Source organism: Typha angustifolia, chromosome 4 (assembly GCF_048772165.1).
Source record: "Typha angustifolia cultivar Huaian chromosome 4, ASM4877216v1, whole genome shotgun sequence".
Classification (NCBI taxonomy): Eukaryota; Viridiplantae; Streptophyta; class Magnoliopsida; order Poales; family Typhaceae; genus Typha; species Typha angustifolia.
The window spans coordinates 3,647,882-3,664,133 of record NC_133242.1 but is presented as its reverse complement, the minus strand read 5'-3'; the positions used below and the strand labels follow the sequence as shown (position 1 = coordinate 3,664,133).

Genomic DNA, 16,252 nt, shown 5'->3' with positions numbered 1-16,252 from the left:
GGGAATTTATTCATAAAATAAAAAAGAGGTTTATCCACTAACCAAAATATTGCCTTAATTTTTAGAGAAATTAGTAAGTTAATAATTAATTCGTGTGAGAAAGCTACTACCGATTAAAAATAAATAAATTAGTTGGAAAGGTGTCAAATAGGGAATATTAATTAAACATTATGATTCTTTACCGAAGAAAGTGAGATATTTTCTCTGATTGAAGAATGAAAAGTAAAAAGAAACTATTTTTTAGTTTAGTTTTAAAATTATTTATCAAAATACTTTCTTTAGTCTAGGCTCATGTTATATGAGGGCTCTTGGCTACACCTATATTAGAAGGTAATAAGAGACCACTTCCAGTCCTCCTCTTTCCCAGGGTTCTTCATCTGGGAGGCATCAATCGATTCTATGAGCTCGGCGGCGTTGGGATCGCTTCCTTTGGACGCTGGAAGGCTTCGAAACGTGAGTAATTGGAATCTCTTTTTCTAGAGAAGGAAGGAAAGGGGGAAAGTGGATATTTTTTCGCTAAAAATTTGCTTTTGATGGTAGGTCGTCGGGTTGAAATCAAGACAATGTAATGGTTCTGTGCTTCGCGTAAGAGCATCTGTGGCTCCCTTGCCGCAGAGCTTGCAATCTCCAGAGGAAAAGAGCCATGGGACGGAGAAGACAGTCAGAATTGGGGTTTTGGGAGCCAGTGGCTATACTGGGGCTGAGGTACTTACTCTTGTTGTTGTTATTCTTTGTATTAACTTTTCTTTCCTACTTGGGTTGGCATGTGGTGTGGTAGTTCGTTGTTTAATCAACTCAAGTAGATAATGTAGAATGGATTTAGATTCTTGGAAATATGGACTCTTGCTGAAACGGGTGTACTTTTAGCGGTTGGAGAGAGGAACTTAATTAGTTGGTACTATAAATTGTAAAAGATGGGCATAACCTAGTCTCTAGGAAGCCCTTTACTTGAAAAGAGGAACTTTTAAAATCCCTATTGCATCTGAGCAGTAATATAGAAGTTAATTGCTGCTGACCGCTGAAGAGTAAAGACTAGATTGTGGTGAAATAGTGAGTGGTTAATATCAGAGATAAGTCCTGATTGGCAATTTCATTTTGATTGATTTCGTAGGGACAAGTTAATTTTTTTTCTTTCCCTTTTTAGATCCTTTTCATTTACTTAATTTGCTGTAATTTTCTTCTGTTATATGTATATTAACAGCGTATATTGTACCTTAAGCATGCACTCTCATGATGAGCTGTTAAGCTTACCTATGGAAATTGTTGTCATACTTTTTGTGTCTATTGAATTTTCACTTGCAGTACCCCAAGATCGAAGGAATATCATCCCTGCAAGTTGTTGCATTTTGCACTTTGTAACTTTTCCGAAATTCGTTTCCATGTTTTGAAACATACTTTGCTTTACTTTAGATACAACCAATTGACTTGTTCACATGCATGAAACCTTGTTATGATGTGGATATCTCTTTCTCGTTCAACAAAGTTTTGATTTCCAAAGGTACCTTTTAATTTAACAGATTGTCCGCCTCCTAGTGAACCATCCACATCTCAGTATCACAGTGATGACTGCTGATAGAAAAGCTGGTCAATCAATTGGATCAGTATTTCCTCACTTGAGAACACAAGTAAGTTCAATTCTCTCTATCTCTGTCTCTGCCTCTCTCTCAACATCCTTCTTTGGTGCAAGTGACTGACTGATCGCTGATTGTCATCTGATTTGCAGAACTTGCCTGATATGGTTGCCATCAAAGATGCAGATTTTTCTAAGGTTGATGCTGTCTTTTGCTGCTTGCCACATGGAACAACACAGGTTCTTTTGCTTATTTTATTGTTTGCCTAAAATTCTATTTATTGAATAAAGAAAACTATTTTACTATCTTGTAGATGTAGCTAATAACTCATTCCTTTCCTAACATCCAAGATTGGTACCTTCTTACAGGAGATTATTAAGGGCTTACCTAAGCGGCTGAAGATCGTCGATCTCTCTGCAGTATGCATTGGGTGACCTTTCACTACTTATTAAAATATATGATTCTTCATTTACTTCAGTTGCTTATGTGGAGTTCTTTGTCATGCTATTCTTGGTGAAATGTAACTATTTAAATTACTTTGCACTTTTTACAGGATTTTCGGTTGCGTAATACTGATGAATATGAAGAATGGTATGGCCTACCTCATAAAGCATTAGAATTACAAGTAGAGCTCTCCCTCTCCCTCTCCCTCTCCCTCCCTCTCTATCTCCCATTGCATTATAGAATTGTTAACATTTTTCAGTTTTTACGCTCTTGCAAAGAAGAGTAATGTATGGGGTCATAGTTCCTTGTTCTTTTGTCATTGCTCATACTGGACTGAATCAGTCAACAAGTTTCAGTTGTAGTAGAATGAATCTTTTGAAATTTATTATGATATTCTTGTAGTGCTACTATAGAGGGTGTATTCTGTAATTTTTTGGTGATATTTGTTTCTGTGTCCAGCAAGAAGCTGTGTATGGCTTGACGGAGGTTTCAAGAGACAAAATACAAAGTGCACGGCTTGTTGCAAACCCAGGATGCTATCCTACATCCATTCAACTTCCTCTTGTTCCACTTATAAAGGTCTGGACTTTGTTATCTCTTGTGCATCTTTTGTTTGAACAGTTGTAGAGACTTGTAATACGCCATAGACCCACTGATTTTTTCTTATATTTTTTAAATAGACCCACTGATGAAATACTAATATTCTGAAATGCACTTATGCACCCCACTTGTACATGTGCCTATTGTTTAGAGCATAGTTCTTTGAGGATAAAGTACTTAAAACTATTTATGCAACCATTATTCCATTTTTAAGTGCGAAAATAGCTTGCAAGGCCAGTAGTCACAAGATGCTATTACTTTCATCTTGAGGACATTCTCCAAAGTCCTATGGTCTGTGGATTGAATAAAATGAGAACGAATAAATTGATGGCAATTAGGGGTGTAATCGAGCCGAGCTTGATCGAGCCTAGTTCTGATCAAGTTTGAATTGAAATTAATTTTGAACCTATATTTGTGATCAAGCTTGAATTGAAATCATTTTAATTCGAGCCAATTTTGAGTTCGAGCCTAAATGAGTCAATCAATAGATAATTTCAAGCCTTAATCAATTCAAGCCAAATTTTTGGCCTGATCAAGCCTGAATTAAATTAAGCTTGATTTAGGCTTGAATCAAGCTTAAAATAAAGCCTAATTGAATTTAAATTAATCGAATCAAAATTTAGAACTAAACTCTATGGGCTTGTTTGGTTTGAGGCTAAGCCCCGAATTTAATTAGTTGGTCTTATTTCATAGTCTTGATTTTTTTAAGAGTGAACTTGGTTAGGTATAAAAAAGATAAAAAATATTTAGTTACTGAACTAGGTTAGGAGTCCCTAAACGAGTTCAATGATCCTCCTTGAACTCATACCAAACAGGCCCTATAAGATCAAAGTACACAATAATCCACCTAAGTAATTCTTAGAATATAATAGAGTTATAGTATAGTATAGAAAATATTACTCATATTATATATATATATATATATATATATATATATATATATATATATATATATATATATATATATTATAGTCATTTTGAGCTTTGTCGAGCCTTATCGAGCTTATTTGATCGAGTCGGCTTATGATCAAGTTTGGCTTGAAATTATTTTCGAACCAATTTTGAAGATTAAAATCAAGCTCAGTTTAACTAATTTTCAAACCGAGCTTAATTGAGTCGGCTTGATTATTTTGACAACCCTAATGGCAATTCCTTCCTAATGCTTACTTATCAGTGAGGATAAACATACCGGTAATAAGGAGAGGAGTTATGCTTGAAAGAAAAATCTTTAGTTTGATTAATACTGCAATTAGTATTGCCTTCTTGGTTGCATTACACATTCAAAAAGTGTTCATTTTAATTTTAGCATCCAAAAATTCGTTTGTTCTAAAAGTGAACATGAGAGGTCCCTCTAGGGCATTTGCACAAAAAAAACCCCTCTAATTTTCAGAATAGTGAAAATGGGCACTTGTGCGTATTTCTTATGTAAATTATGTGTATTTCATTATGAAAAATATATACATCTAATATAAAAAATGAATACATTCAATTTCAAGAGCTTAATCTTACTATTATTAAAACCTAAAACTTTTTTCTGTAAATAGCTTGGCTCCTCTTCTATCTTCCTTGGGTATGTGTTATTACAAGAGATGTGAACTAATTTTCTCTTTATTATTTCCTTATTATGCAGGGACGCCTGATAGAACTGAGAAATATCATAATTGATGCAAAATCTGGGGTTAGCGGAGCAGGTTTGGATACATTATAGGGTTTAGGGAATAAAAGAGAAGCTTTATGTTTAGTATTTGTCCTATAAAAGTTTGAGAAACTTCTAAGGCTCTCTTTATAGGACGTGGAGCGAAGGAGGCAAACCTTTATACTGAAATTTCTGAAGGAATTCACTCATATGGGATCACCAAGCATCGTCATGGTACTCCACTGGCATCATTATCATAGAATACAGTCTCTATGATAACATCTATTGATTCAATTTTTTCTGCTTTGTGGAGATATTTTTATAGATCTAAGATACAATATTTGTTTTCTGCTAAAGCATAGGTAATGAAATTTGGTAACAATATATTGCAGCGGCCAATCTTTAAAATGATTGATGTATGCTTTTCTTTCCTTTATCGCGATAACCACGGTCAATGATCGATAAATTCTTCTGCACTAAATCTTTATCTATCTTGGGACTAGCTAAAGGAACGACATGCATAATTATTGAAGCTCTACTATGCATGAAGGATTCTCCATTTTAAGTTAGTCTTAACTCTTAAAAGGAATTTTGATTTTTCTGATATCTAATAATTGTGTCCTATGTTGCATCTTATTTTTGGTTCTTGTTTGGTTCCAAGCTTATTCATTTGGATACAGTATGCTAATTCTTTTCATCATGTCAGTCCCTGAGATTGAACAAGGACTTTCCGATGCATCACATTCTAAAGTAACTGTCAGCTTCACTCCACATCTGATGCCTATGGTAAATATTTGTTTCTTTATTCTCTTATCCTAGTGGTTTTTATTATATTTCCAATTACTTTGCTTGTAATAAAATAACTTGAATTTTGAATAGAGCCGTGGTATGCAATCAACAATATATGTGGAGATGTCACCTGGGGTGACTATTGATGATTTACACCAGCAACTTATGTGTACTTATGAGGTTTGTTCACTTGCTATGTTATGAGGGACTAGCCATGTTGCTAAAGTTACATTGATATGAAGAATGGAGGTCTAATCTTTGGTTTATATTGTAATCATGCTGAGCAGTAGTTTGGGAATCCAACAAAGAATGTTCTTGGAAAAAAATTGTGATCGTCATTGATCTATGACTTGGTATTCTTTCCTTCTTTTTTCTGATCCTTAGATGGCAATTTGCAGGGTGAGGAATTTGTCAGATTGTTGGAAAAAGGATCTGTTCCACACACGCGTCATGTTCGAGGGTCAAATTACTGCTTCATGAATGTATTTGAAGATAGGATTCCAGGGAGAGCTATCATAATCTCTGTTGTATGTTTTCCTTTTCAATTTTAATGCTTATCATTGAACAGTCGATTTTTTGACATGTGACCAATTATTGTGATCCACTGCAGATTGATAATTTAGTGAAGGGAGCTTCAGGTCAAGCACTACAAAACCTCAATCTGATGATGGGCTTTCCAGAGAACATGGGGCTCGAGTACCAGCCATTATTTCCTTAAAGTTAGGTAGATAAATGCGAACAATTATGCCCTTTTTTCTGTGTTCCAGATTTTTCATAGATCCAATTCTAAATATTTAGCTGCACTTACTAGTTGATAATAAACTGCATTATATTGCAGGACCATATATAAGATATAATAGACTGAAGTCAGGTCGAAGGGGGATTGGATCTTCCGTTCAGTGTTTCGCCATTTTGGGGTATTACCGAGTGTCATAAATGTTGATGCATTTGCTGTTTGGCAGGATGTCATGATTTTTGAACAAATGAAATCATGCATTTTAATTTTATTATGGGTGATGTACTTCTTACATTCAGGAAATGGTTGAAATAATTTTGTGAAATATAATAATTGAGAATCTTTTACGGCAAATATCCATTTCTGAGCAAAAGATGGGTCCATAGATTCCAGTTACAAAACTTTTCCAGCAATGACTTGGCTGGCCTAGTATTGACCTGAGAATGGTTATTCTATTACCTGAGAGTTTCATTTGGTGCATGCATCATAATTATGATGAAGTTGTTCAGGATTTGGACTTAGCAAGGTGAGAGCTGTCTGCTGACTCGGAAACAAGGTGGCATGGGACCCACTATACAATACTGCAGAGATATGGATAAGGAGTACTTCATGGGGATGCTTGTCCTCTCATCATGCCATGCTACATCATCTTATGATGGTCACCAAGGAACGTGGATAGCTACTTTGTATCACTCAAGCTTCTTTCTCTTGAAACTCTCAGAGATCTCATCCACTAATCATTTGTTCCAGAATACTTAAAAAGAGTAAGGAGAATGAAATCTAGGAAGGCTAGTATTATCACAACACCATCCTTCATCATTAAAACAGACATGAGGAAATTAACATAAGAAATGCTAATTGAATTCGAATCAACAACTTGATGTTACGCCATATATTATCATCTAATATGATGTGGGTCCTGAATCCTAACATTCAATAAGAAAAAAAAAAATCAATCAGAAACTTTTGTTAGGTTTCGATTGCTATTAGGAATCTAATTTATGATTGTGCCACTAAGTAGATTCAAACAGATGTGCACCAACTTTTGTTCTAATAAGATCTCCTGAATCCTATCAACTATGACCTTTTTGTGTCAACGTCAATCTTTATTTTCTAACTACATTTGTCAGAGAAGAAGAAGAAGAAGAAGAAGAAGAAGAAGAAGAAATCGAAGATTTTGGTGGAGTCTGGAAGACAGAGAGGAAGAGAAGTCAACTGCTAAACTTTGAAGTGTGGATAAGGATGAGGATAATGATCTGCATAAAAGATTTGATGGCGTTTGCAGACTCGATCCAGAAACGTCATACAGTGATGCAAAAGTATAAAGTAAAAGCTACACAGTGATTCAACTAAATCTAGGAAATATTGGACACTATGCGTAAGTCATCTACTTTTTCTACAAACTAAAGAAAAACTTACACTTGTTGAAGAAATAGACGAGTTCTAACTAATGTATCACGCTTCCCAGAGAGCGAATCGCTATCAACTCGAGTACTCTTACAATCTATTCGCATTCGCATTAAATACGCTGATACGCTGACTTTGATAGAGATTCGCTTTCCTTTTTTTTTTTTTTTTTTAGAGATAAGGTCAATTTGTTCTTTCAAAAAGATAAGTTTAAAACTAGTTTTTCTTCAACGTTATACCATTATACCATTAGTTTTTTTTTAATCTTCCTTAGGAGTGTAAACTAGCTGATCGTGAGCTAGCCGGCTTCAGCTTAAGCGTCGATCGGCTCAAAATCATTTTTCAGCTGAGCTTAAGTCTAAAATTAAGTTTATTTTCAAACTAAACTCAAGTCAAGTCGAACCGAGCCAAACTCAAATAAAAAACTAGGTTATTTTCAATCCAATTGTTATGGTATATTATTTTATCATCTAAAATCTAATCAAGGGAGTATTATATAATTCTCTACAACTTTGTATCTAATGAGTATTTTAAATTCGATCTGTCGTATAGTTAAATATAATAAGAAAATAATAATTTCAGTTTAGATATAACTATAAAAAATAAAATGACATGAAGTAAGGAGATAAAAATATAATTTAGTCACACACACACACACATATATATATATATATATATGTTGGTGACCATGCTTTTTATCTTGAGATATGAGGTATAAGCACTAAAAAATAAGATCAAAAAAGAGGAACCAACATTAAAAAATAAGCATTCACTTTACTTTACTATTATCACTAACAAAGAATATGTGATAGTACATTCTCTTGCATAGAGACATACATTATATGCGTAACGTTTAAGCAAGTTAGATAATAATGTATATGGGGCCTGATGTCACCATGGACGTACTACATGAAGGCATTTTAGTGGAATAAAACTTATTATAGAAGGAATAGAAATAACGGAGAATGTGACCATTCTGAATGAAGCTTATCTGACCATGAGATATAGGCAATGCATGGCAAAAGGGTCAAAAAAAAAATAATAAGTATAACTAGAGAGACCATGGTTAGCATGACCATCTTCATGATATGTGATTCCAAAAGTAGATGATGTATATAATAATCTTAATATCTTATGTTTTAATGCTATAGCCTCTTATATATATATTTTAAATATGATTATAATTATTGGATATGCGTGATTGATATGTTTTTGTGTATCAGATAACGATCAAATGAGTAATAATTCGAAGGGATACTATAGGAAATGAACATATAATTTATCCTGTGATCTGTTCATAGAACCCAAGCATGAACCTTCTATCCTTTGTTGGCTTCTCTATTTGGTTAGCTTCTTTAAGGTGGTAGGGTGAGGAGATTCCTTAACCCCATATTCTTAAGTAGGTGCATTGCTTGCTAGTTTTGTAATCCAAAACCCTAAAGAAAATGATAAGATCACACTATATATACTGTGGGATTCCCTTCTATTGGAAGGCACCTCCCCCCCCATCTTTCATTCAACACTTGAAAGCATGCCCTTATCTACTCTGACAGTAATATATTCTCTGGATAAGATGTACTAGTACATAGAATCATCACATTTTTTTTATTCTTTTTGGATAAATAATTCATGGAGTGATACCAACCTTTCTTTTAGTTTTAGGGCATGTGTTAATGTATGCCACCTTTCTTTCTTTCCTCTCAGGAGATCTTTGAGTGAAATCTTATCTACAATTCTGAGATGTGGGTTATCCTACAAGATTCATAAGTACTATACTCTTGGGTCCATTATGATTTAGGCTTCAAACATGAGAATGTTGTCTTTTCTTTTTCTTTTTTAATAATAAATTTGTGTGACACTTACCTCCCTATACTCAATAATTTAAGTAAAACTAGTGATATTGTTAACAAAAATATTTGAAATTTTTAAAATGCTTTGGTTATTTTGTTTAAAAAATAACACCATTCCCCTCTCATTTATATTTGATTAGAGGTGGATTTCAACTTATTCTTTAGTATATATGAAATGATAGTTGAGTATTTTAGAAGAGTGATGATATACCAACTAAAATTAGTACAAATAGGGGAAAGTAATCTTATATCAAAGTACAGTAGATAAAATATATTTTAGTCTGATATTTTGATTTGATATGTATTTTTATTAGCTTTTTTTTTTAATAATTCAAGAGCTTACCTGAACTAAATCTCTCATGTGCACTTGGCATAATTCATTCTTACAAAAAAAAATTTAAACTCTATAATCTCTTCGATCAAAAGGCAAGAGAGCAAGCCCTGAGCCTTTTCATCATGGTTTTTTTAAATTATTTAAGAGCTCAAATACTAGATATAGATATGATAAAATGTCGACCAGTCCTAAATACAGAGGCGCTTAGGCTCTACCAAACTTTAGCCAAATATTAAGTTACTTAGTTTAGGTTTCAAGTCATATGCATCAACTATTGCTTTGAACTAAACACGAGACATTGCATTATCGAGTTACTTTTCTAAGTTACCACACTGCCGAGTCATCACTTGAGTAGAGTTAGGTATTGAAAAGAATGGGTGTAAAAGTAATTAGCATACGACAGAGTGCGAAATGAAAATCTACAAGTTCCAATATAGTGGATTAATGACTTATCCATCCATCGATCTTTCTAAAGCTGAGTTTAACAAGGAAGACAAAAAGATTAAGGCCAGATTATGTTACTAATAGTATAACATCTTCCTTCCAGACGGATTAGCCTAATTAGGAGCTTATTAAGTCTTAGTTTAACGCATCTAACTATGGAGTTTATTCAGTAAATATTTAGAGCATCTCCATCCGGGCTCCAAAACTCCAAATTTAGAGCCCGATGGAGCTCCAACCGGGCTCTATATGGGGTTCCAAATTTGGAACCATGAATAGTGGGGTTCCAAATTTGGAGCCCCACCATGAAAATGGAGCCGGGCTCTATTTGTCACATCAACTTTTTGAAAATACCAAAATTGCCCAATAAGTGTTATATTCAATAATTTTAATTCCATTTGTATCCTTTATTAAATAATTTAGTTAGTTAAGCTAAGTATATAATTAGTTTTACTAATCGGTTTTTAACAAAAATAATACCATTGAAAAGGTCTCATCGAGACCTTTAAAATGAGTCTAATATTAAATTACTTTTGAGTTAATTTTAATTTTAATTTTTCTATTATTTATAAAAATGAGTCTAATATTAAATTATTTTTCAGTTAATTTAAATTTAATTTTTTTTATTATTTATAAAAATGAGTCTAATAAATTATGTATCCTAAAATATAATTACTCAAAATTATCCCCAATGTAAATATTAAAAATTAAAATACATTAGATATGAAATACATCAAACATGAAATACATTAAAAATGAAATACATCAAATAAAAATTACATTAAAATTTATATTCCTTTATTTTCGTGCCTCTTCCATAAGTGTTCGATTAGTACATTTCGAATGCTTATTTCGATTTTTATATCGTGTAATATAATTTCGATGCGTTTAATTAAAAAATTAGTAATTTAAAATTACTTCTAAAACTATTGAATATTAATCTTATTTTAAAGATCTCGATGAGAGTTTTCTAACCATATATTTTTTAATAAAAAATAATAACGCTAAGATGATTTATTAAGCAATTTAAAATAGCTAATATAATAGTATATATTATATCATTATTATAATATATATTGAGCCCGGTGTATTGGAGATGGTCTTAGTCAAACCCAAGGAGCAATTTGTAAATATTAAAAATACAGAGCGTTAAATGCAAAATTACTTCCGGAATAATACTCGCCGGTCGTTAACTTATGCGGCGACTCGACTTCGTGCATCCCACGTCATCCTCCACAAACCGAACAGCGGTTAACTGTGGAGAAAGAATTATTATTAGATTCGGACGTTTTTCAAAAATATTCCATAAAATAATTTGGAGGTGAATATTCTCAAATTCAAATCTCACTGCTATCTAATTTATAGTTTCAAATTCAAAGAAGCATTTGTATCTCGTTAACTAATATAATTATTCTAATTTTTTACACTAAAAAAATATTATATTAGTATACTTATTTACTGTTAATTATATAATTTATTTAATTGATGCGATATTACATAGAAGAATACTACTATATTATTATAAGCTTAAATAGTTGTTTATTTATTTTTATTCCACAGATAAATAAATGAGGGTTTGATGATTTGGGATACGAAAGGAGGAATTCAAATCAATGGTCTCTAACTCAACACAAATCTTTTTTAGATTTTTTTTCCCCTGGTCCCCAAGAATCTAATAAAGATCAAGTAGCACTATTTCAAAGATGTAGTATAATATTCTTGGTCTCTTGGAGTAATTGTAGGCCTTTCTTTCTACCCAAAGATTTTTTGGATATATATATAATGGTCCAATATTGTCTGTTCTTATCTTTGGAAATTAGATTTTCTTTTGTATTTTATTCAGTTTACCGCCGGCGGCTAAATTAACCAATTGGATTAGATTCGAGTGAGGATAGATTTTGTCCGAAAACTTAGATCTAACCTGATAGCTAACATTTAAGCTATAAATTTCTGTGAATATAATCTTTAGCTGTACATAATTCCCTGTGTCTAATCTCAGTTTCAGATTATCGAATCATCGACTCTAATATCAATTATTGAGATATAAAAAAGTTATAGCCCGAATGAAACAAAGTTTAATACAAATATAAAAGTCTTATGAATTTCTTCTCTTTTTTATGATGTAAAAGTAAACCATTACACATGATGGTCAAAGATATCCACGATTAGGATACCACTATACCACTCAAAAGACATTGACCTAAAGATTAATGCATACTGTCTTAATTAATAAACCAGTATCGTTTACAATATAAACTCTTTTAATCATTTGATCACTGTACCATTAGTTTGTATATAATATTTGGAAAACCTAGGGTTTACAACTACTGCTCCTTAACGTGGAAACTTAGTATAAGCCATCACTTTAATTAGCCAGATGAATGTAAAACTAAATTGTGTACCACGTACATCCAACTTCGGATGTCACTGCAGGCATTCGAATAATTAAAGAGAGTGAGATCATAGTCATGGCATGTTTTATTATTATTATTTTATCTCTTGACTGTCATTACGTGCGTTTCTCTTGAATATTGGTACATTGAACCTGGACTGATTTTAGACAAGAAAAGGTCAATAGAAATCCTAGACACTTAATATATGCACTCCTAAGATTCATTGGTCCACGAATGTAATTTGAAAAAAATAATAATAATCACCTTCATGAATGAGGTATCCAAATAAAAAAAAGAAGTTATCAATAGTTCATGCGTTTTCTTTCCTAAAAAGCACTATTGAAAAGAAAATTGTGTGAATAATGGCATTCTAGTCATTGTGAATCTCACCGTTGCGTACCAAGCTAAAGTGGTTTATTCGATTTGATGATAGTGGACAATTTGGTGATAGAATTGGTGAGATCTAGAAGATGAGAGCGAAAAAGATAACGGCGATGATGATAGCATGGGATAGATTTATGATTTAGAAAGAAAGAAATGGGAAAAGAGGATCGGCCCTAAAGAAGAAGGAAAATAGACGGATGAGGAGGAGGAGCTAGCTGGTGATTAGGGTTTGAGAGAGGAGAAAAAAGATGACCAACCCTACTACAGTAGGGGGATTAGTAATCGAAGAGGAAAGGGTTGGCATCAGCCTTGGATCGAAGAAACGAGAGGGAACGAGATCAAGGGTAGAGGAGGAAATAGGCAAATGATAATAATCTTCACTAATCTCAAAATGACTGCTTTTCCACGTATTTAGAGGCTAACTAGAAATTCAAAATAACTAAAATTGACCACAGCAACCTCAATGTTGGGTGTTCTAACGCCACTGGTCGGGCATTCAAACGCATAAACGTTCTATTGTTCTCGAATTGTAGCCAAGCATTTAACCACACAACTTAGATTCTAAAAATTTATTTAAAAATAATAAATAACTAATACTACGATAAACATGTTTGACCCAGCGAACCTAATCTCCTATGTGGGGTTACTTGATTAGGCTCGGATCATATCATTCCATCATGCTTCTACTCACTTTGTCCTCAAAGTGAGAAATTAGGAAAACTTCTCCATGGCCACAGGTGGAGCTGCATGTGGCAGCGGGAACTCTAGAATCTCAATCACTGTCTAGGGTGGCTTAGGTAGGCACACCATTTGCTGTAAGGTGGCACCGAGTTGGTGCCAAATCCTATCAAACCATACGTGCTATTCGTTCCATTTGTAGTCTAACCATATCTCTGCAAAGCCAAAAGTGACTGAACCCAAACTACAGAACCATAGGATGCCAAGCACGATACCTACTTCTCGAAGAGCCAATGAGTGAAGATTTAATGTCGGCAAGTATTCTTGGATCTTCAATGTGGCCAAGATTGAGAAGACCCTAGACTGGTTTGGGTCTAAGTTTAACTCCAATGTAGTTAAGGTTTTGACTTAGACACAAGAGGATGATCCCAACTAGCTAAGTATAGGAATAACCAAGATATAGTTGTTGGTCTTTGGTCTGCTCCAAATCCTTCTTGAATTCTAGCAATAGTGGAGGTAGGAAACTGCTGCATGGATTGGGGTAGTCACAACTACACTATGTGGCCAACATGTCCCAACTATTGGCCTATGCAATGTCCATCTGAAAGGTTTTCTCATGCCCGAGTAGCTGTGGAGGAGGCATGTTGCGAAGAGGAGTCTTTGCCGCAACGCCTTGCGGTCGTGAATTGATGATAGCTTAGGTTAACACCTCAATGGAAGCTTGCAAGGCTCACTGCAATGCCTATGTTTCCAACATTATGGTTTACATCACTGTCAATAGTTGGACCAAATTTGATTGCCCAGGCATGGTGGAAGGTGATGCAACCATTAACGGAGCAATGATTGAGTTCTGGCGTGGTCGTTCGAGGAACGGTGGCTCTGATACTAATATTTGTGTCTCTAATTAAGGTAGGTTTTGGTGGAGATGATGGTGAAATCAGTGGAGATAATGAGATCTAGATGACGAAAGTGAAAGATATAATAAAGATGATGATGTCGTGAGTTAGATCTATGATTTGGAAAAGAAGAAGGAGAAGAATATTGTCAGCTCTAAAGAAGAAAGACGATTGACAGATGAGGAGGAAAGAGCTAGCCAGCGGTTAGGATTTGAGGGAGGAGGACTAGGGAGAAGATAGATGGCCCTACTGGACTAGGGGGATCGGCAGTCGAGAAGGAAAGGGAATGACATCGGTCTTGGATGGAAGGAGAAGATTGAGAGAGATGAGATGGAGGATAGAGATGGAAAAATGATAATAATCTTCACTAATCTCGAAATGGCTACCTTTTACATATTTAGAGGCTAGCTAGAAAATTCAAAATAATTCTAATACAATGACTTTGGCGTCGGGCATTGGAACATCGTTGGCCGCTGCATTCGCAAGTTCGGGTGTTTAAATGCTTCAACGAAGAATGCTGCTCTCAGATTTAGGCGTTTGAACACCTCGACATTCTACTCAGATTGTGGCGTTTGAATGACGGCTGAGCGTATGAATGCCTCAATGAAAGCTACTATGATGTTCTACTAATTGAACGCCATTGGTCGAGCACTCAATCACATGAGCCTGATGCCAAAAATTTATTAAAAAATAATAAATAACTAATATTACGATAAACATATTCGACCTAGTGAATCGAATCACATCACCCACCCTGAATTTTTGCTAATCATTGAGATCCTTGTTTTAATTTTCTTCTAAATTTTTAGTTGCGTTCCATCGTTTGATAGAATAATCGACCTTGAAAATGTTGCCCTAGATTCGAATCTATTTATAGCAATTGTGTTGAGAAGATTTATGCTAGAATTGCAAAAGTGCAAGAGCCTAGGATTATGATGCATTAGGTCTTATTGTTCGGAAGACTGATTCATGTAGTCCAGTAGCCCATCTATAGAATACAGACTTTTATAAATCAATAAAAAAAATAGGGAAAATATAATTTACTCCCTTATAGTTAAGCTAAAATTCAAAGTATCTCTACGATCCCCATGTATAATTCTAATATATACGTAATTTCCTAGAAAACGTTACTTTTAATATAAAATAACTAAAATGCTCTTATTTTTACATCAACTAACTGAAAAAAATATCTTTTTGTGAAGATCGCCATTTTAAGATTTTAGACATTGCAAAAATTTAAAAGAAGATGATCAAGAGAAAAATCCGGTCAAAAAAATAAATTAGAACTATAAAGGAGTTAAATGAGAAAATAAAAGTTTACATAGGAGGCACTCTTGAATAAACACTATCTACACCAATGTTCTTTAACATTCAAAAACCACACCACCGGTCAAACACAAAATCAAAAGAATATGGGGTGTCATATGCTAATTTTTCCTTCCCCAAAATCAAATTTAAGCAGCTAATTAAGCCTATATGTATCCGTACTGCCATTTGGATACTTTGAACAGGGACTGCCACAATTCCAGAAGATGGTGGAATTTAATTAATCGACGCATTCAGCTTAAATTTCTACAAAATAATTTCCTTTAATAATTTTAAGATTCCATAAATAAATTAAGTGAATACTTAGCATTGCATGAGTTGTAAGAAGATAAGAATAATAATTTATTAAAGAGAATAATTTTAGGGGATAAATATGATATGCCAATATGGGGCCCATTGTAGTTTGTCATTTTAGCACCACTAGAATCGAATCTTTCCTCTTCCACTACTCTTACCAACAAAATCCTACAATTATCTCCACTTGGGTCCCAACTTTATTCACCATCCTTATCCCTAAATTAAACTAATCATCGTTACCAAATTATCTCATAATTTAATCAACTTTGATAGTATTAATTATACAAATTCTGATGAAGTCTTTCAGCTATGGATATATCCATCCCTGCCTCTTTGCATTTAGTATTTGACTAAAAGCTTCAGCACTTAATTTTCATGCGATCTATACTTAATTATAATTATTAGACTTATTATCTAATATCCCAGCCATCCTCTAATCAATCTAGATTTTATTTAGAATTAATCAAGTT

The 16,252-nt window shown here is 33.7% G+C and overlaps 1 protein-coding gene across 2 annotated transcripts; it reads left to right on the top strand.

Moving 5' to 3' along the window:
• Positions 1-316: 316 nt before the first annotated feature.
• On the top strand, positions 317-6,146 carry LOC140759813 (probable N-acetyl-gamma-glutamyl-phosphate reductase, chloroplastic). Of its 2 annotated transcripts, none has more exons than XM_073096492.1 (14): positions 317-453; positions 541-705; positions 1,518-1,625; positions 1,724-1,810; positions 1,940-1,990; positions 2,125-2,196; positions 2,475-2,594; positions 4,246-4,306; positions 4,405-4,485; positions 4,958-5,037; positions 5,131-5,220; positions 5,439-5,567; positions 5,651-5,759; positions 5,879-6,146. In XM_073096492.1, exons 1-13 carry the CDS (start codon positions 400-402, stop codon positions 5,756-5,758), a joined length of 1,206 nt encoding a protein of 401 aa, XP_072952593.1. In that variant the 5' UTR covers positions 317-399; the 3' UTR covers position 5,759; positions 5,879-6,146. The 2 variants fall into 2 exon arrangements, with proteins under 2 accessions (XP_072952593.1, XP_072952592.1); XM_073096491.1 differs by having other exon boundaries at positions 5,651-5,764.
• Positions 6,147-16,252: the final 10,106 nt, after the last annotated feature.